We start from the raw sequence: 19,326 nt of genomic DNA, 5'->3' as shown, positions 1-19,326 counted from the left end.
GAAGTGCTGTTATTGTGAAGTGGAAAGTCTGGGAGCAACAATGTCTCAGCCTTAAAGTGGTAGGCCACACAAGCTCATAGAACATGACTGCCGAGTGTTGAAGCGCATAGCGCGTAAAAATCGTCTTTTCTCGGTTGCAACATTCACCACCAAGTTCTAAACTGCCTCTGGAAGCAACGTCAGCACATGAACTGTTTGTCAGGAGCTTCATGAAATTGGTTTCCATGGCCGAGCAGCCGTACACAAGCCTAAGATCAGCATGCGCAATGCCAAGCATAGGCTGGAGTGGTGTAAAGCGTGCCACCATTAGACTCTGGAGCAGTGGCTCTGAGTCTAATGGTGACTAATCTGTGTTTGGCAGATGCCAAGAAAACGAATGCATAATGCCAACTGTAAAGTTTGGTGGAAGAGGAATACTGGTCTGGGGCTATTTTTCATGGTTCTGGCATGGGGGAAATCTTAACACTACAGCTTACAATGACATTCTAGACGATTTTGTGCTTCTAACTTTGTGGCAACAGTTTGGGGAAGGCCCTTTCCTGTTTCAGCATGACAATGCCCCTGTGCACAAAGCGAGGTCCATACAGAAATGGATTGTCGAGGTCAGTGTGGAAGAACTTAACTGGCATGCACAGTGCCTTGACCTCAACCCCATCGAACACCTTTGGGATGAATTGGAATGCTGACTGCCTAATCGCCCAACATCTGTGCCTGACCTCACTAATGGTCTAGTGGCTGAATGGAAGCAAGTCCCCGCAGCAATGTTCCAACATCTAGTGGAAAGCCATCCCAGAAGAGTGGAGGCAGTTATAGCAGCAAACTGTAAACTGACCAACTCCATATTAATTTTGTAATGAGATGGTCATGTTGTGTAATTCATTTTTTTAAAATCCAAATGCAAGCTTCATAAGTAAATTATCAATTTCAAGCAATTGTTACATACCAAAATATCAGTAGACCTATGCTAGTAATCGTTGCCCAATTGCTGATGAGCTTGCAAAGTAAACAGCTAATTTTCAAGTTGGCTGGATGTCCTTTGGTGGTGGACTATTGTTGATACACACTGGGAACTGTTGAGTGTGAAAAACCCTGCAACGTTGCAGTTCTTGACACAACCACCATACCCTGTTCAAAGGAATTTAAATATTTTGTCTTGCCCATTCACCCTCTGAATGGCACGCATACACAATGTCTCAATTGTCTCAAGGCTTATAAAACCCTCCTACCCTTCATCTACACTTATTGAAATGGATTGAACAAGTGACAATAAGGGATCATAGCTTTCACCTGGTTAGTCTATGTAATGAAAGGAGCAGGTGTTCATAATGTTTTGCACACTCAGTGTATATAACAAATTATAAACAAATTATCCTAAATATTCCTGAAAATATACAGTAGAAAGATGGTCCCTTCTTCATTTAGATTTCAGCTCTATAATAGAGACAGTTTAATTAATATTTTCCCCAGATTGCTTTACCTATTCCAGTCTCTATCAGTTGCAGTCCCCCTGAAACAATTAATATCACAGTACATTTGGAGGTAACCAAGGATTAGATATTACACTCTTCAGCTCCCTAAAGACAAAGGGGATGGCACTACCTAATCTTAGGGAATATTACTTAGCTGCACAATTTAGGCCAATAGTGTGTTGGTGTGACACAATACAGTGCTATATGGAAAGATATTGAGGCTGCCGTTCAAGGTCGCCCAATCCAGTCTGTAGCTGGGGATAAAGACACATTTGGGACATTAACAGGAATGTTGAAATGGTTTGCGTTTTGATCCAAAATTTAAACCAGTTATCTATTTTTTTTTTTTAAATAAGGAATGGCCTGAGAGAGGCATTACAGAACTTTGTGACATTGTAGAAGATGGAGAATTCTTAGGTTTTCAGAATTTAAAAGGAGAAATATGGCATGGAAAACCAAGATTTCTTCAGATACTTACAGTTAAGGGATTATTTTGAAGAAGAGAGAAATGTATTCTTCAATACCAAACCAAATATGACTAACCATGTGATTTGAAATGCATATAAATCAGGCAATGTCCAAGATAATCTCTTTACTTTGTCATGGCCAGATAGCCTCTAGAAAAGACTCAACTCTTTATATTAAAGTAAAATTGGGAAAAGGAACGGAATATAGACATCTCAGAGGAAGACTGGGACAATAGATGCAGTACTCAATGTACTTCTACAAACTCAGGAACATGGAGAGAGTTTTGTTGGAAAAAAAAAATATTGGCTTTTTTTTTTTATCACTCCTAGAATGAAAAGTCAACAGCTAGGCATACAACAGCCATGCTGGCGGCTGTGGGACCATGTGGATGCTAACCACACCCATTGTTTTGGGGAATTTCACAAGATGTCATTGTTTTTCGGATTATGTGTGTTCGGTGTTAAAAGATGTCCTAGTATATGAAGTCCCTAGAACTGCAATATACCTTGGTAAGGTTCCAGAGAATGTGATGGGCAGTGACAGATACCTGATAAAAGTGATCCTTGCTGCAATTAGAAAAGCCATCACCAGGAACTGGTATAAAGTAGAAGCCCAAAATGTTAAGAATGGCAAAGTATAATCCAAGAAATCTTTAATATGGAAAGCTTGACATGTGCTTTAAGACTCCAAAAACCTGTATTTGAAAGTAACTGGGACAAATGGATATTCACAAACCAGTAAGACCTGATTAACTAATATCTTGTTAACAATACAACTCTCTATACCTTATATATTATTCAGTATGTATTGGATGGCATCTTCTGTTTGCTTTTATTTATTCTTCAGTTTCATTGTTTCTGTTGCTTTTTTCGCTGTATTGTTTTGAAAAAGACTCAAATCCAAGTCAGTGGAGGCTGCTGAGTGGAGAACGGCTCATAATAATGGTTGGAATGGAGCGAATGGAATGACATCAAACACATGGAAACCATGTGTTTTATGTATTTCATACCGTTCCACCTATTCCGCTCCAGCCATTACCATGAGCCCATCCTCCCCAATTAACATGCCACCAACCTCCAAGTGTATAAAGTGTATGAAGAAAATACAGTGCCTTGCGAAAGTATTCGGCCCCCTTGAACTTTGCGACCTTTTGCCACATTTCAGGCTTCAAACATAAAGATAAAACTGTATTTTTTTGTGAAGAATCAACAACAAGTGGGACACAATCATGAAGTGGAACGACATTTATTGGATATTTCAAACTTTTTTAACAAATCAAAAACTGAAAAATTGTGCGTGCAAAATTATTCAGCCCCCTTAAGTTAATACTTTGTAGCGCCACCTTTTGCTGCGATTACAGCTGTAAGTCGCTTGGGGTATGTCTCTATCAGTTTTGCACATCGAGAGACTGACATTTTTTCCCATTCCTCCTTGCAAAACAGCTCGAGCTCAGTGAGGTTGGATGGAGAGCATTTGTGAACAGCAGCAGTTTTCAGTTCTTTCCACAGATTCTCGATTGGATTCAGGTCTGGACTTTGACTTGGCCATTCTAACACCTGGATATGTTAATTTTTGAACCATTCCATTGTAGATTTTGCTTTATGTTTTGGATCATTGTCTTGTTGGAAGACAAATCTCCGTCCCAGTCTCAGGTCTTTTGCAGACTCCATCAGGTTTTCTTCCAGAATGGTCCTGTATTTGGCTCCATCCATCTTCCCATCAATTTGAACCATCTTCCCTGTCCCTACTGAAGAAAAGCAGGCCCAAACCATGATGCTGCCACCACCATGTTTGACAGTGGGGATGGTGTGTTCAGCTGTGTTGCTTTTACGCCAAACATAACGTTTTGCATTGTTGCCAAAAAGTTCAATTTTGGTTTCATCTGACCAGAGCACCTTCTTCCACATGTTTGGTGTCTCTCCCAGGTGGCTTGTGGCAAACTTTAAACAACACTTTCTATGGATATCTTTAAGAAATGGCTTTCTTCTTGCCACTCTTCCATAAAGGCCAGATTTGTGCAATATACGACTGATTGTTGTCCTATGGACAGAGTCTCCCGCCTCAGCTGTAGATCTCTGCAGTTCATCCAGAGTGATCATGGGCCTCTTGGCTGCATCTCTGATCAGTCTTCTCCTTGTATGAGCTGAAAGTTTAGAGGGATGGCCAGGTCTTGGTAGATTTGCAGTGGTCTGATACTCCTTCCATTTCAATATTATCGCTTGCACAGTGCTCCTTGGGATGTTTAAAGCTTGGGAAATATTTTTGTATCCAAATCCGGCTTTAAACTTCTTCACAACAGTATCTCGGACCTGCCTGGTGTGTTCCTTGTTCTTCATGATGCTCTCTGCGCTTTTAACGGACCTCTGAGACTATCACAGTGCAGGTGCATTTATACGGAGACTTGATTACACACAGGTGGATTGTATTTATCATCATTAGTCATTTAGGTCAACATTGGATCATTCAGAGATCCTCACTGAACTTCTGGAGAGAGTTTGCTGCACTGAAAGTAAAAGGGCTGAATAATTTTGCACGCCCAATTTTTCCGTTTTTGATTTGTTAAAAAAGTTTGAAATATCCAATAAATGTCGTTCCACTTCATGATTGTGTCCCACTTGTTGTTGATTCTTCACAAAAAAATATAGTTTTATATCTTTATGTTTGAAGCCTGAAATGTGGCAAAAGGTCGCAAAGTTCAAGGGGGCCGAATACTTTCGCAAGGCACTGTACATATTGAGTATATTATGCAACAGTGACAATCCCATACACTCACCTTCTTCACCACAAAATCCCCAGGTAGATATATAATAGACTTGAGCCTCAGCAACATGTCTACCAACATCTGCTTATCACAGCCCTTGGGAATAGAGACATTGAGAAAACAGTCAGATAACATTTAGCCAACGTTCAGAGGGTGATGCAGGTGGGCTGTTAGTTGCCTGTTGGCATAATGACATGTTCATTTCCACCTATATTTACCTGAAAAAGAGCAATTTTATCGAAGGTGGCAAAGTTTACATCCACACCAATGGCTGTTCTCATTACAAGAGGCATCTGCTCCAGCAGTACAGACTCGTCTGGAGAGAGAGTAGGGAGAGATGTTAGAGGAAGAAACATTTTTTCAAGACATTACTACAGAGCAAATGTACACCATGTGAATTGATGATTTGCCATAAAATGACATTTTAACGTTATTTACAGCACAATTATGACAGCATGGAGTCAAGATGAATTTATTCCCCACTATTATTTATTGCTTACCCAGCATTCCCTGGGCGTCCCAGGTGTAGTTGTACCAGGTGCGTACTCTGTTCTGCACCAAGTCGGGGATGGTGAAAGTGTTCATGTATTCCACACAGCCGTCCATGGAGGCCCGGAAATATGTCTGGCCCTGCGTGGCAGCCCCGATGACATCTCTCATCTGTACCAGAAGAAACCAATGAAATACTTTCAATCCAGGACCACACAACAAACCAGTGTTGGGGTCAATTCCAGAATGACATTTTAGTCCATTTCCTCATTTAAAAGAAATTTGATTTGCAATGTCAGTTGACTTCCTGAATTGAAATGGAATTTACCACAATCATAATTGTTACAAGAGGATGGCTGCCTCTTGCCTGGATTGCATTCTGCATGTCTTTAGAAGTGATACTGTACCTGTCCAATCAAACTGGAGAACACAAAGACACCAGTAAAGAAGTTGGTCATCTGGAAACAGATCTCAAACACAGTGCCAGGCTCAGGAAGACCCCCGATGTTGATCAGACTACGAACAGCGAAGTAATAACAACGCAGGTACCTGTGGGAAGGAAGACGGTTACTCAAACCCCTAATCCACAGTGAAGGCAATGGAGACACTGGTTTAGGGAAAACTACATATTGAGAAACTGTAACAGAAGTCTCGGAGACAAGAGACTATATTGGAAGTATAGAACATTTTACTCCTCAGGATGCAAAATTCTGTTAATTTCCTCAAAATCCCCAGGTTTTACCAGAAGTCCCAGTTGGAATATTCCCAAAATCAGGAGAGAATAAGCAGGACAGCTGGAGTCCTCTTACCAGGATTTCTGGAAAACCTGGCAAATCTGAAACCCTATATACTCTACACAATAAAATACGTACGCGGTTCCATCTCCATCGTAGACCCATTTGGAGGTGCCGATGCCAAGGTACACTGACGCCACATAGTAGAAACAGGCATTGAGATGGAGCATGTACAGCAGGTAGCCAGTAGTTCGACCAACTCTGAATAAACGCAGGGAAGAAGAAGTCTTAGATAACGGTTTTCTGTTGCGGCTCTGCTAAAGCTACAGTATTCTAGCATCCTCCATTCATCCTGTATCATCATTTTCAGAATGTATTACCATCGTTCATCACACATCTAACTAGACTATGCCACATAGCAGACACTTCCATTTTATAGATTTGGAAAAAAAGTCACATCTGAAATTATTCGCTCCCTTGATAAAGATGTCAAGGAGGAGGAATATCCGTACCAAACTTTAAAATGTATTTCCAGGCGCTAGCATTTTACCCCATCCTGAATTGGTTTAGAAATTATTATTCTGCCCCCTGGTGTCTCCTATTGCCCTGGAACAGGTGGTCTTCACTGATATATCCCTTAAGAGTGTAAACTACACTTTGGTCCTATTACTGCTCACACAATTTCCATTTGGTGCCACATTGTAACTTTTATAACATTGCAATGTAACTGGACATCAAAATGGCATTCCCATACTCCAATATTGGCTTGCAATCCGGAGGGCAGTCTTTTGCATTCCCCCCCATTGTTCCAAATGTGGAGTCCATACCCTTACCAATATCATGGACAGTGATGGTTTGAGAACATTCCAAGATTTGAAAGATACAGTGCCTTGCGAAAGTATTCGGCCCCCTTGAACTTTGCGACCTTTTGCCACATTTCAGGCTTCAAACATAAAGATATAAAACTGTATTTTTTTGTGAAGAATCAACAACAGGTGGGACACAATCATGAAGTGGAACGACATTTATTGGATATTTCAAACTTTTTTAACAAATCAAAAACTGAAAAATTGGGCCTGAGAGCAACCAACAAATATAAACGGCTGAAGTTTGTTAAACATCATTGGCACATAGATTGGAACTGGGTGCTGTGGTCAGACGACGCACACCAGTGGTGGGTTTGGCCTCAATAGGAGGATACATATGCAGAAAATAACCTCATACTTACTGTAAACATGGTGGTGGATCATTTATGTTATGGGGCTGCTTTCCTTCTACTGGTCCTGGGGCCCTTGTTAAGGTCAACAGCATCATGAACTCTACCAAGTACGAGGACATTTTAGCCTAAACAACATGGTTGTCTCTGCCAGGAGGCTGAAACTTGGCCACAAGTGGATCTTCCAGCAAGACAATGACTCCAACCACACATCAAAATATACAAAATGGTTAATTGACCACAAAATCAACATTTTGCAAAGGCCATCTCAGTCTCCGGACTTGAACCCCATTGAAAACCTGTGATTTGAATTGAAGAGGGCAGTCCATAAGCGCAGACGAAGGAAATCAAGGTTCTGGAAAGATTCTGTATGGAGGAATGATCTAAAATCCCTCCCAGTGTGTTCTTCAATATCATAAAACATTATAGGAAAAAGCTAAGTGCCGTTATCCTTGCAAAGTTTCAATAATTTTGACACCCATCTTATATTTTCCCCTGAGCAATTGTATCAGAATAAAATATATATTTCCCTTTTTTTTGCATACAATATACCTCAGTATATTCATAAAATATTTTATACAGTATTCTTTATTAAGAGTGCCAGTAATTTTGGATGTGACTGTTTGATGAGAATACCTCCAGATGTAAGCCTTGGCCATGATACTCTCAAGCCGATCGCTGAACTCGAAAAACATGTCTATCTGTGGAACGAAAGCCAGAAAAACATTGGTACAGTAAATGTCATGAGAGAACAAAAGGAAACAAATTGCATCTATCATCAGACATCCATCATTATATTTTTAAACTGAGAGTCAGCATACGTCACAGCTTCACAGATGTGCGTGCACGTTGTTCCCCAAACACTATCTAATGTCACCCTCTAGTCTAATGTAATATATAGCAATGTAATAAAAGATGAAGAATGAAACATATCATGTTTGGTGATAAAGATAACTGCAGTCTCTACCCTCAGTAGACGGTTGAGTCTGTATAAAGCAGAGAATCCAAACGGGATACCGAGCAGTTCGAATGGGATGATGCTGATCATATCCAACTGCCCCAACAGAAAGAAAGGTTAGGTGGAAATAATACACTCAACTTGAAACAAGTACAACATATCTACAGTACATGGTCTGGATATTTCTACATCAACATGTGTGATATGTTACTTGAATCATGCCTCGAAGTGGAATGAACAATGTTGCACACAGTGCATCTCTGTATAGTATAATATACGCAGAGTGAATACCATCAACAAGGTGAAAGTGAGAAATGATGAAATAAGAGCTCACGTTAAACCTCGAAATCTCTCGATAATGTAGCTTCGTCACAGTCCGGTCTTTCTGAAATATAACATGAAGTCTTATCTACCTGCATGTTTCTCTACATTACGGTGGAATTGTTGCCTAATAATAGAATAGATGTTAGAAGTACATAAAACTTGTGTGTGTGAACACAGACGCAGAAACACACACAAACACACCAGCGGATGCTGCTGATTGGAGAACGGCTCATAATAATGACTGGAATGGAATAAATTGAATGGTATAAAAAAAACATGGTTTTCATGAGTTTGATACCATTCCATCGTACTGCATTCCAGACATTATTATGAGCCGTTCTCTCCTCAGCGGCCTCCACTCTCTCACACACACACACACACACACACACACACACACACACACACACACACGCAATATCAAGACCTTCATCTCTCTAGTGATATTTAGAATGACTTACAATAATGTCTCCTCCTTTCACAAACTGCAGTCGGGGTTGCCAGAGGACGATATCTATGACATTGACACTGTCTGCAAGAATGTCAGCAAATATCCAGAAAGGAACGGACACTGGAGTGTGGATGGGAAAGACCAAACGAACCGGTGTAAACCAAGCGTTGTAGTTGAATGCCAAACTTACAAGTGTTATCCAAGCAATATACTTGCGATCTAGAGAAGGAGAGAGAAAAACAGATACAGAGAAAGAAAATGAATGAACAAATGTTAAAGAAGCCAAAATGCACTGTGTAGTCCATACCTCCTCCTGTAGTGTAGTGTGTAGCTGTAGCATAGTGTGCAGCTATAGTGTACTACTGTAGTGTTGTGTGTAGCTGTAGTGTAGTGTGTAGCTGTAGTGTAGTGTGTAACTGTAGTGTAGTGTGTAGCTGTAGTGCAGTGTGTAGCTGTAGTGCAGTGTGTAGCTGTAGTGCAGTGTGTAGCTGTAGTGTAGTGTGTAGCTGTAGTGTATTGTGCAGCTTTAGCGTGTAGCTGCAGTGCACAGCTGTAGTGTTTTGTAGTGTGTAGCTGTAACGTGTAGCTGTAGTGTGTAGCTAGTGTAGTGTGTAGAATGTAGCTGTAGTCTGTAACTGCAGTGTAGTGTGTAGCTGTAGTGTGTAACATTAGTGTAGTGTAAGTGTAGTGTGTAAGCGTAGTGTGTAACTTTAGTGTAGCGTGTAGGTGTAATGTGTAGCTGTAGTGTGTAACTGTAGTGCAGTGTGTAGCTGTAGTGTGTAAGTGCTGTGTGTAACTGTAGTGTAGTGTTAATGTAGTGTGTAGCTGTAGTGCAGTGTGTAACTGTAGTGTGTAAGTGTAGTGTGTAACTTCAGTGTAGCGTGTAGGTGTAATGTGTCGCTGTAGTGTAACTGTAGTGCAGTGTGTAGCTGTAGTGTAGTGTATAGCTGTAGTGCAGTGTGTAGCTGTGGTGAAGTGTGTAGCTGTAGTGTGTAACTGTAGTGGGTAGCTGTAGTGTAGTGTGTAGCTGTAGTGCAGTGTAGTGTGTAGCTGTAGTGTGAGTCTGTAGTGTAGTGTGTAGTTGTTGTGTAGTGTGTAGCTGTTGTGTAGTGTGCAGCTGTTGTGTGCAGCTGTTGTGTGCAGCTGTTGTGTTGTGTGCAGCTGTTGTGTTGTGTGTAGCTGTAGTGTGTAGCTGTAGTGTAATGTGTAGCTTTAGTGCAGTGTGCAACTGTAGTGTGTAACTTTAGCTGTAGTGTGTAACTGTAGTGTTGTGTGTAGCTGTTGTGTAGTGTGCAGCTGTAGTGTGCAGCTGTTGTGCGCAGCTGTTGTGTTGTGTGTAGCTGTAGTGTAGTGTGTAGCTGTAGTGTAGTGTGTAGCTTTAGTTTAGTGTGCAACTGTAGTGTGTAACTTTAGCTGTAGTATGTAGCTGTAGTGGTGTGTAGCTGAGCGTGTAACTGTAGTGAAGTGTGTAACTGTAGTGTGTAACTGTGGTGTAGTGTGTAGCTGTAGTGTAGTGTTCAGCTGTAGTGTAGTGTTCAGCTGTAGTGTGTAACTTTAGCTGTAGTGTGTAGCTGTAGTGTAGTGTGTAGCTGTAGTGTAGTGTGTAGCGGAGCGTGTAACTGTAGTGAAGTGTGTAACTGTAGTGTGTAGCTGTAGTGTAGTGTTCAGCTGTAGTGTAGTGTTCAGCTGTAGTGTGTAGCTGTAGTGTATAGCTGTAGTGTGTAACTGTAGTGTAGTGTGTAGCTGTAGTGTAGTGTGCAGCTGTAGTGTAACTTTAGCTGTAGTGTGTAGCTGTAGTGTGTAGCTGTGGTGGGTAACTGTAGTGTGTAACTGTAGTGTAGTGTGTAACTGTGGTGTGAAGCTGTGGTGTAGTGTGTAGCTTTAGTGTACAGCTGTAGAGTTGTGTAGTGTGTAGCTGTAGTGCAGTGTGTAGCTGTAGTGATTAACTATAGTATGTAACTGTAGTGTAGTGTGTAACTGTAGTGTGTAACTTTAGCTGTAGTGTGTAGCTGTAGTGTGTTACTTTAGTGTGTAACTGTAGTGCAGTGTGTAACTGTAGTGAAGTGTGCAGCTGTAGTGTGTAACTGTAGTGTAGTGTGTAGCTGTGGTGAAGTGTGCAGCTGTAGTGCGTAACTGTAGTGCACTGCTGTAGTGTTGTGTGTAGATGTAGTGTAGTGTACAGCTGTAGAGTTGTGTAGTGTGTAGCTGTAGTGTGTAGTTGTAGTGAAGTGTGTAGCTGTAGTGTGCAACTGTAGTGTGTAACTGTAGTGTAGTGTGTAACTGTAGTGAAGTGTGCAGCTGTAGTGCGTAACTGTAGTCTACTGCTGTAGTGTTGTGTGTAGATGTAGTGTAGTGTACAGCTGTAGAGTTGTGTAGTGTGTAGCTGTAGTGAAGTGTGTAGCTGTAGTGAAATGTGTAACTGTGGTGTGTAGCTGTTGTGTAGTGTGTAGCTGTTGTGAGTAACTGTAGTGAAGTGTGTAGCTGTAGTGAAGTGTGTAGCTGTGTGTAGTTTGTAGCTTTAGTGTGTAAGTGTAGTGCAGTGTGTAGCTGTTGTGAAGTGTGTCGCTGTAGTGTGTAACTGTCATGCAGTGAGTAACTGTACAGTCGTGTCATTCTCAAAACTTTTGGCCACAAGTATTAATTTCCACAAAGTTTGCTGCTTCAGTGTCTTTAGATATTTTTGTCAGTTGTTACTGTGGAATACTGAAGTATAATTACAAGCATTTCATGAGTGTCAAAGCCTTTTATTGACAATTACATGAAGTTGATGCGAAGAGTCAATATTTGCAGTGTTGACCCTTCTTTTTCAAGACCTCTGCAATCCGCCCTGACATGCTGTCAATTAACTTCTGGGCCACATCCTGACTGATGGCCGCTCATTCTTGCATAATCAATGCTTGGAGTTTGTCAGAAATTGTGGGTTTTAGTTTGTCCACCCGCCTCTTGAGGATTGACCACAAGTTCTCAAAATATCAATGTTTTGTTCCCTGAGCCTCTTAGTTATCACTTTTGCCTTATGGCAAGTTGCTCCATCATGCTGGAAAAGGCATTGTTAGTCACCAAACTGTTCCTGGATGGTTGGGAGAAGTTGCTCTCGGAGGATGTGTTGGTACCATTCTTTATTCATGACTGTGTTCTTAGGCAAAATTGTGAGTGAGCCCACTGCCTTGGCTGAGAAGCAACCCCACACATGAATGGTCTCAGGATGCTTAACTGTTGGGATGACATAGGACTGATGGTAGCGCTCACCTTGTCTTCTCCAGGCAAGCTTTTTTCCGGATGCACCAAACAATCGGAAACGGGATTCATCAGAGAAAATGACTTTCCCCCAGTCCTCAGCAATCCAATCCCTGTACCTTTTGCAGAATATCAGTTTGTCCCTGATGTTTTTCCAGGAGATAAGTGGCTTCTTTGCTGCCCTTCTTGACACCAGGCCATCCTCCAAAAGTCTTTGCCTCACTGTGCGTGCAGATGCACTCACACCTGCCTGCTGCCATTCCTGAGCAAGCTCTGTACTGGTGGTGCCCCGATCCCGCAGCTGAATCAACTTTAGGAGATGGTCCTGGCGCTTGCTGGACTTTCTTGGGCGCCCTGAAACCTTCTTCACAACAATTGAACCCTTCTCCTTGAAGTTCTTGATGATCCGATAAATGGTTGATTTAGGTGCAATCTTATTGGCAGCAATATCTTTGCCTGTGAAGCCCTTTTTGTGCAAAGCAATGATGACGGCACGTGTTTCCTTTCAGGTAACCATGGCTGACAGAGGAAGAACAATGATTCCAAGCACCACCCTCTTTTTGAAGCTTCCAGTCTGTTATTCGAACTCAATCAGCATGACAGCGTGATCTCCAGCCTTGTCCTCGTCAACACTCACACCTGTGTTAACGAGAGAATCACTGACATGATGTCAGCTGGTCCTTTTATGGCAGGACTGAAATGCAGTGGAAATGTTTTTGGGGGATTCAGTTAATTTGCATGGCAATGAGGGACTTGGCAATTAATCTGATCACTCTTCATAACATTCTGGAGCATATGCAAATTGCCATCATACAAACTGAGGCAGCAGACTGAAAATTATTATTTGTGTCATTCTCAAAACTTTTGGCCACGACTGTTGTGTGTAACTGTAGTGCAGTGTGTAGCTGTTGTTAAGTGTGTAGCTATAGTGTGTAACTGTAGTGTGTAATTTTAGCTATAGCGTGTAGCTGTAGTGCCATGTAACTGTAGTGCAGTGTGTAGCTGTAGTGATGTGTGTAACTGTAGTGATGTGTGTAACTGTAGTGTGTAGCTGTAGTGCAGTGTGTAGCTGTAGTGTAGTGTGCAGCTGTAGTGTGTAGCTGTAGTGTACAGCTGTGGTGTAGTGTGTAGCTGTAGTGTAGTGTGTAGCTGTAGTGTAGTGTGTTGCTGTAGTGTACAGCTGTAGTGTAGTGTGTAGCTGTAGTGTACAGCTGTAGAGTTGTGTAGTATGTAGCTGTAGTGTGTAGCTGTCGTTTAGTTTGTAACTGTAGTTTAGTGTAACTGTAGTGTAGTGTGTAGCTGTAATGTGCAGCTGTTGTGCAGTGTGTATATGTAGTGTAGTGTGTAGCTGTAGTGAAGTGTGTGGCTGTAGTGTGTAACTGTAGTGCAGTGTGTAGCTGTTGTGAAGTGTGTAACTAGTATGTAACTGTTGTGGAGTGTGTAACTGTAGTGTGTAACTTTAGCTGTAGTGTGTAGCTATAGTTTAGTGTGTAGCTGTAGTGTAGTGTGCAGCTGTTGTGTAGTGTGCAGCTGTAGTGTGTAGCTGTAGTGTACAGCTGTAGAGTTGTGTAGTATGTAGCAGTAGTGCAGTATGTAGCTGTAGTGTGTAGCTGTCGTTTAGTTTGTAACTGTAGTTTAGTGTGTAACTGTAGTGTCTAACTGTGGTGTAGTGTGTAGCTGTAGTGTGCAGCTGTTGTGCAGTGTGTATCTGTAGTGTAGTGTGTAGCTGTAGTGCAGTGTGTAGCTGTAGTGAAGTGTGTGGCTGTAGTGTGTAACTTTAGTGTAATGTGTAACTGTAGTGTATAACTTTAGTGTAGTGGGTAGCTGTAGTGTGTAACTTTAGTGTAGTGTGTAGTATGTAGCTGAAGTGTGTAACTGTAGTGTGTAACTTTGTAGCTTTAGTGTTACTGTAGTGTGTAGCTGTAGCGTAGTGTGTAACTGTAGTGTGTAGCGTAGTGTGTAACAGTGGTGCAGTGTGTAACTGTAGCTGTAGCTGTAGTGTGTAACTGTAGTGTGTAACTGTAGTGTAGTGTGTAACTGTAGTGTGTAGCAGTTGTGTGTAACTGTAGTGTAACTATAGTGTAGTGTGTAGCTGCTGTGTGGTGAGTAACTGTAGTGTGTAACTGTGGTGCAGTGTGTAACTGTAGTGTGTAGCTTTAGTGTTTTACTGTAGTGTGTAGCTGTAGCATAGTGTGTAACTGTAGTGTGTAGTTCTAGTGTAGTGTGTTGCTATAGTGCAATGTGTTACTGTAGTGTGTAGTTGTAGTGTATTGTGTAGCTGTAGTTTTGTGTGTAGCTGTAGTGTAGTGTGCAGCGAAGTGTGCAGCTGTAGTGTAGTGTGTATCTGAGATGTAGTGTGTAGCTCTAATGTAGTGTGTCGCTCTAATGTAGTGTGTAGCTCTAATGTAGTGTGTAGCTGAGATGTAGTCTGTGGCTGTAGTGTAGTGTGTAGCTGTCGTGTAGCTGTAGTTAAGTGTGCAGCTGTAGAGTTGTGTGGTATGTAGCTGTAGTGTGTAGTTGTAGTGTAGTGTGCAGCTGTAGAGTTGTGTGGTATGTAGCTGTAGTGTGTAGCTGTAGTGTAGTGTGTTGCTGTAGTGTACAGTTGTAGTGTACAGCTGTAATCAGATTACATTACTGAGTTTGGGCAATCCAAAAGCTACATTACTGATTACAATTTCTGTAACGGATTACATATAGAAAGTAACCTACCCAAACCTGAGTGTAGTGTGTAGCTGTAGTGTAGTGTGTAACTGTAGTGTAGTCTACAGCTGTAGTGTAGTGTGCAGTTGTAGTGTAGTGTGCAGCTGTAGTGTAGTGTGCAACTGTAGTGTAGTGTGTAGCTGTAGTGTAGCGTGCAGCTGTAGTGTAGTGTAGTGTGTAGCTAACCTTACAGAAAAAACACATTAATTTCCGTGATAACATGTGAAATCAACATGTGAAAACATGAAATTACACATGGGAAAACAATCTCGTGAAATAAATGTGACTCCATGGGGATGCAAAATTTCAACAAAGGGAGAGTTTGATTTCCACATTGAAAGTTTTTGCATGCGAAAATGCAATTCCACATGTCAGAGTTTGATTTTCACATCTGAAAGGCTTTCACATGTAAATGTTTTTCCCATGTGAAACTGCAAATGTTACATCTGAATCTGCAATGGTGAAAAGGTGATGCTAACATGTGAACTCTACAGTGCATTCGACCCCATCACTTTTTTCAAATGTTGTTACGTTACAGCCTTGTTCTAAAATTGATTAAATTAATTGTTTTCCTCATTAATCTACACACAATACCCCATAATGACAAAGCGAAAACAGGTTTTTTGAAATGTTTGCAAATATATAGAATAAAATAAACTGAAATAGCTTATTTACATAAGTATTCAGACCCTTTGTTATGAGACCCTTTGCCACTGATCATCCTTGAGATATTCCTACAACTTGATTGGAGTCCACCTGTGGTAAATTCATTGATTGGACATGATTTGGAAAGGCACACACCTGTCTATATAAGGTCCCACAGTTGACAGTGCATGTCAGAGCAAAAATCAAGCCATGAGGTTGAAGGAATTGTCCGTAGAGCTCCGGGACAAGATTGTGTCGAGGCACAGATCTGGGGAAGGGTACCAAAACATTTCTGCAGCATTGAAGGTCCCCAAGAACACAGTGCCCTCTCTCATTCTTAAAGGGAAGAAGTTTGGAACCACCGAGACTCTTCCTAGAGCTGGCTCCCGGCCAAACTGAGCAATCGATGAAGAAGGGCCTTTGTCAGGGAGGTGACCAAGAACCCGATGGTCACTCTGACAGAGCTTGGAAGAACGTTTCAGAAAGACAACCATCTCTGCAGCACTCCACCAATCAGGCCTTTATTATAGGGTTGCCAGACGGAAGCCACTCCTCATTAATTTATGGCTGCAATCCCGTTAACGGGATCGATATGACAACAGCCAGTGAAAGTGCAGAGCGCCAAATTCAAAACAACAGAAATCTCATAATTAAAATTCCTCAAACATACATGTATCTTATACCGTTTTAAAGATAATGTTGTTGTTAATCCCACCACAGTGTCCGATTTCAAATAGGCTTTACAGCGAAAGCACCACAAACGATTATGTTAGGTCACCACCAAGCCACAGAAAAACACAGCCATTTTTCCAGCCAAAGAGAGGAGTCACAAAAAGCACAGAGATAAAATTAATCACTAACCTTTGATGATGTTCATCAGATGACACTCATAGGACTTCATGTTACACAATACATGTATGTTTTGTTTGATAAAGTTGATATTTATATAAAAAAAGTTTACATTGGCGCGTTACGTTCACTAGTTCCAAAAACATCCGGTGATATTGCAGAGAGCCACATCATTACAGAAATACTCATTATAAATGTTGACAAATTCAAGTGTTAGACATGGAAATATAGATATACCTCTCCTTAATGCAACCGCAGTGTCAGATTTCAAAAAAACTTTACGGCGCTCAGAAAACAAATAACATTTTCCGCCATGTTGGAGTCAAAAGAAATCAGAAATTACACTATAAATATTCCCTTACCTTTGATGATCTTCATCAGAATGCACTCCCAGGAATTGCAGTTCCACAATAAATGCTTGATTTGTTCAATAATGACCATTATTTATGTCCAAGTAGCTACTTTTGTTAGGGCTTAGGTATACAAATCCAAACGCTTGTGCAGGTCCCCCATAACTTCGGACAAAAACTTCAAAAAGTTACATTAGAGGTCTTAGAAACATTTCAAACTAAGTATAGAATCAATCTTCAGGATGATTTTATCATAAATCTTAAAGTTCCAAACGGAGAATTCCTTTGTGTGTAGAGGAGCAATGGAACGCAGGTCGATATCATGTGGAATGTGCATGACCAGGAAATGGCTCTGCCAGTAAACTGACTCATTCAGCTCTTATTCAGGCCCACAACACAGTAGAAGCCTCATTCAAGTTTCTAAAGATGGTTGACATCTAGTGGAAGCCCTAGGAAGTGCAACGTCATCCATATCCCACTGTGAATTCAATAGGGCCTGGGTTGAAAATCGACCAACCTCAGATTTCTCACTTCCTGTTTGGATTTCTTCTCAGGTTTTTGCCTGCCATATGAGTTCTGTTATACTCACAGACATCATTCAAACAGTTTTAGAAACTTCAGAGTGTTTTCTATCCAATACTAATAATAATATGCATATATTAGCAACTGGGAATGAGGAGCAGGCCATTTACTCTGGGCACCTCTGGACACCTTTCATCCAAGCTACTCAATACTGCCTCTACAGCCATAAGAAGTTAAAAGGCAGATGAGCATCCGCTTGGAGTTTGCCAAAAGGCACCTAAAGGACTCTCAGACCATGAGAAACAATATTAAACTCTTTGGCCTGAATGTCAAGTGTCACGTCTGGAGGAAACCAGGCACGTAACAAAATGTGTAAAAAGTCAAGGGGTCTGAATACCTTGTGAATGCACTGTAATTGTATTATGAAGCTGTTCATTTTTTGTCATTTAGCAAATGCACTTATCCAGAGCAATTAGGGATAATTGCCTTGATCAAAGGCATATCGAAAGATTTTTCACCTAGTCGGCTCGAAGATTCAAACCAGCAGCCTTTCGGTTACTGGCCCAGCACTCTTCACCGCTAGCTGCCTACCTAGTGTGTAGCTGTAGTGTAGTGTGTAGGTGTACTTTAGTATGTAACTGAGCACTACCTGTGAATGGATCTATGGTGTTACCAAGCACTGAGTCCATGGCGTCTTCAACTGGTTGGAGCGTAGTGTCAATGAAGGAAAAGCTGATCATGGGACAAATGGATGCATCTCTAGCTGCCTGCTCCTCCTCCTGTTTCTTTAGCCGCTCTGCCTCCTTCTTCTCCGCATCTGCCTTTGCTTTCTCCTCCTTTTTCTTTGCCATCTCTACTGCCTTTATCGCATCTGCTTCTGCTTTTTTTATTGCATCCTCCTCTGCTTTTATCCTCTCTGCCTCCTTCTTCCTCAGGTAGTCTGATTTCCTCAAGACCGGGGCTGTAGAAAACAGGCAGAAACCATTATGAATGAGTGGTATGGAATAGCAGAGGAGTTTATAATTATATAGTCTAACATTTGGGCTTCATCATTGAGAATATCAGGCCTTCTAAATTTTAGCATGGTCGATATGTATTGAAGTACAATATATATACAGTATGATACATATACTGTTCCTTATTAGACAACTCTAACTAATCAAAAACGAAAGTGATTGATTGATTGACTGACTGACTGATTGACACAACAACATCTGTTTACAGTAGGTCCACTTACTGATAGGGGGGCTGATTTCAGGTGTGGTAGCATAGGGGTCAATGGCTCTCTCTTTGTAGGTATTTGTCCGGTCTCTTAGCCGTTTGACAACTTCCCGGAGTGTGTCATCTGCATACCTGCTGTACACAACCGGCGGAGGTGGAGGAGGGGGCTGCTCTTCACTGCATCAAGAGACAAGAGGACAAATTGTTTAACAGGGTTCTAATGAATTCAAATAGAATTAAAGAACATGATTTGTTTTCAAATAAAAGGAGGATGAATGTTATGGCATGTTCCTTAAATAGATATTGCATGTAAGGTGCTGAGATCTTTTTTTTGCGGGCTACTGATTACATCAGTACAGTGGTGACCGGTCAAAAATTGAAAATATATATTTTTTGTTGCCTGTTCTACATGTTATTTTTGCATTAATAAGTGTTACATATCAGTTTGCAAACAATGTAAAAAAATATATATATATTGACTTAAATGAGTTACATTAGAAGTGCAATCCAAGAAGGCATCAAATCCAAGAATCCATATATATACGTACACACACACACACATCTTTAAAAATATATATATTTTCCTTTATTACTTTCTAAACCTACCACCCCTCCCCTAATTGGAGTAAACAAGTGAACAACATTTCTTAGGCTTCTACTTCCAGCTTATACATTCTATATACATTTTACAGGCACAGTCTTTTATACAATAGTTATATTTGGTTTGTTTTTACTCCTGTCCTTTATCTAACCTCAACCTCTCCCATCTACAGTATTTCTTTCACAAATGTTCTGAACCTATATATGTTTTACAGACACAGTATGTTTTACATGAGTTATCTTGTTGTTATTAGTTGTTCTTATTCCCAACCTTCAGGTCCATTCAACCCCTCCCATCTATTTCATAACACCATCCATATTGCAGAGTTAGCACC

General features: G+C 41.0%; 1 protein-coding gene across 1 annotated transcript in view; it reads right to left on the bottom strand.

The window, feature by feature from the left end:
* Nucleotides 1-19,326, bottom strand: part of cngb3.1 (cyclic nucleotide gated channel subunit beta 3, tandem duplicate 1) — a 33,916-nt gene that overhangs the window by 4,990 nt on the left and 9,600 nt on the right. Inside the window, exons 4-14 of the mRNA XM_021622349.2 lie at nucleotides 18,408-18,568; nucleotides 17,820-18,131; nucleotides 8,878-9,086; nucleotides 8,430-8,480; nucleotides 8,105-8,191; nucleotides 7,774-7,838; nucleotides 6,060-6,182; nucleotides 5,595-5,736; nucleotides 5,199-5,358; nucleotides 4,917-5,014; nucleotides 4,711-4,794 (exon numbers count right to left, since the gene is read on the bottom strand). Of these exons, the coding sequence (XP_021478024.1) occupies nucleotides 4,711-4,794; nucleotides 4,917-5,014; nucleotides 5,199-5,358; nucleotides 5,595-5,736; nucleotides 6,060-6,182; nucleotides 7,774-7,838; nucleotides 8,105-8,191; nucleotides 8,430-8,480; nucleotides 8,878-9,086; nucleotides 17,820-18,131; nucleotides 18,408-18,568 (1,492 nt within the window). The remainder of the gene's footprint in view (nucleotides 1-4,710; nucleotides 4,795-4,916; nucleotides 5,015-5,198; nucleotides 5,359-5,594; nucleotides 5,737-6,059; nucleotides 6,183-7,773; nucleotides 7,839-8,104; nucleotides 8,192-8,429; nucleotides 8,481-8,877; nucleotides 9,087-17,819; nucleotides 18,132-18,407; nucleotides 18,569-19,326) is intronic.

This window comes from Oncorhynchus mykiss, chromosome 11 (assembly GCF_013265735.2).
Source record: "Oncorhynchus mykiss isolate Arlee chromosome 11, USDA_OmykA_1.1, whole genome shotgun sequence".
In the NCBI taxonomy this organism is placed as follows: domain Eukaryota; kingdom Metazoa; phylum Chordata; class Actinopteri; order Salmoniformes; family Salmonidae; genus Oncorhynchus; species Oncorhynchus mykiss.
This window is presented reverse-complemented; position numbering and strand designations above follow the sequence as displayed.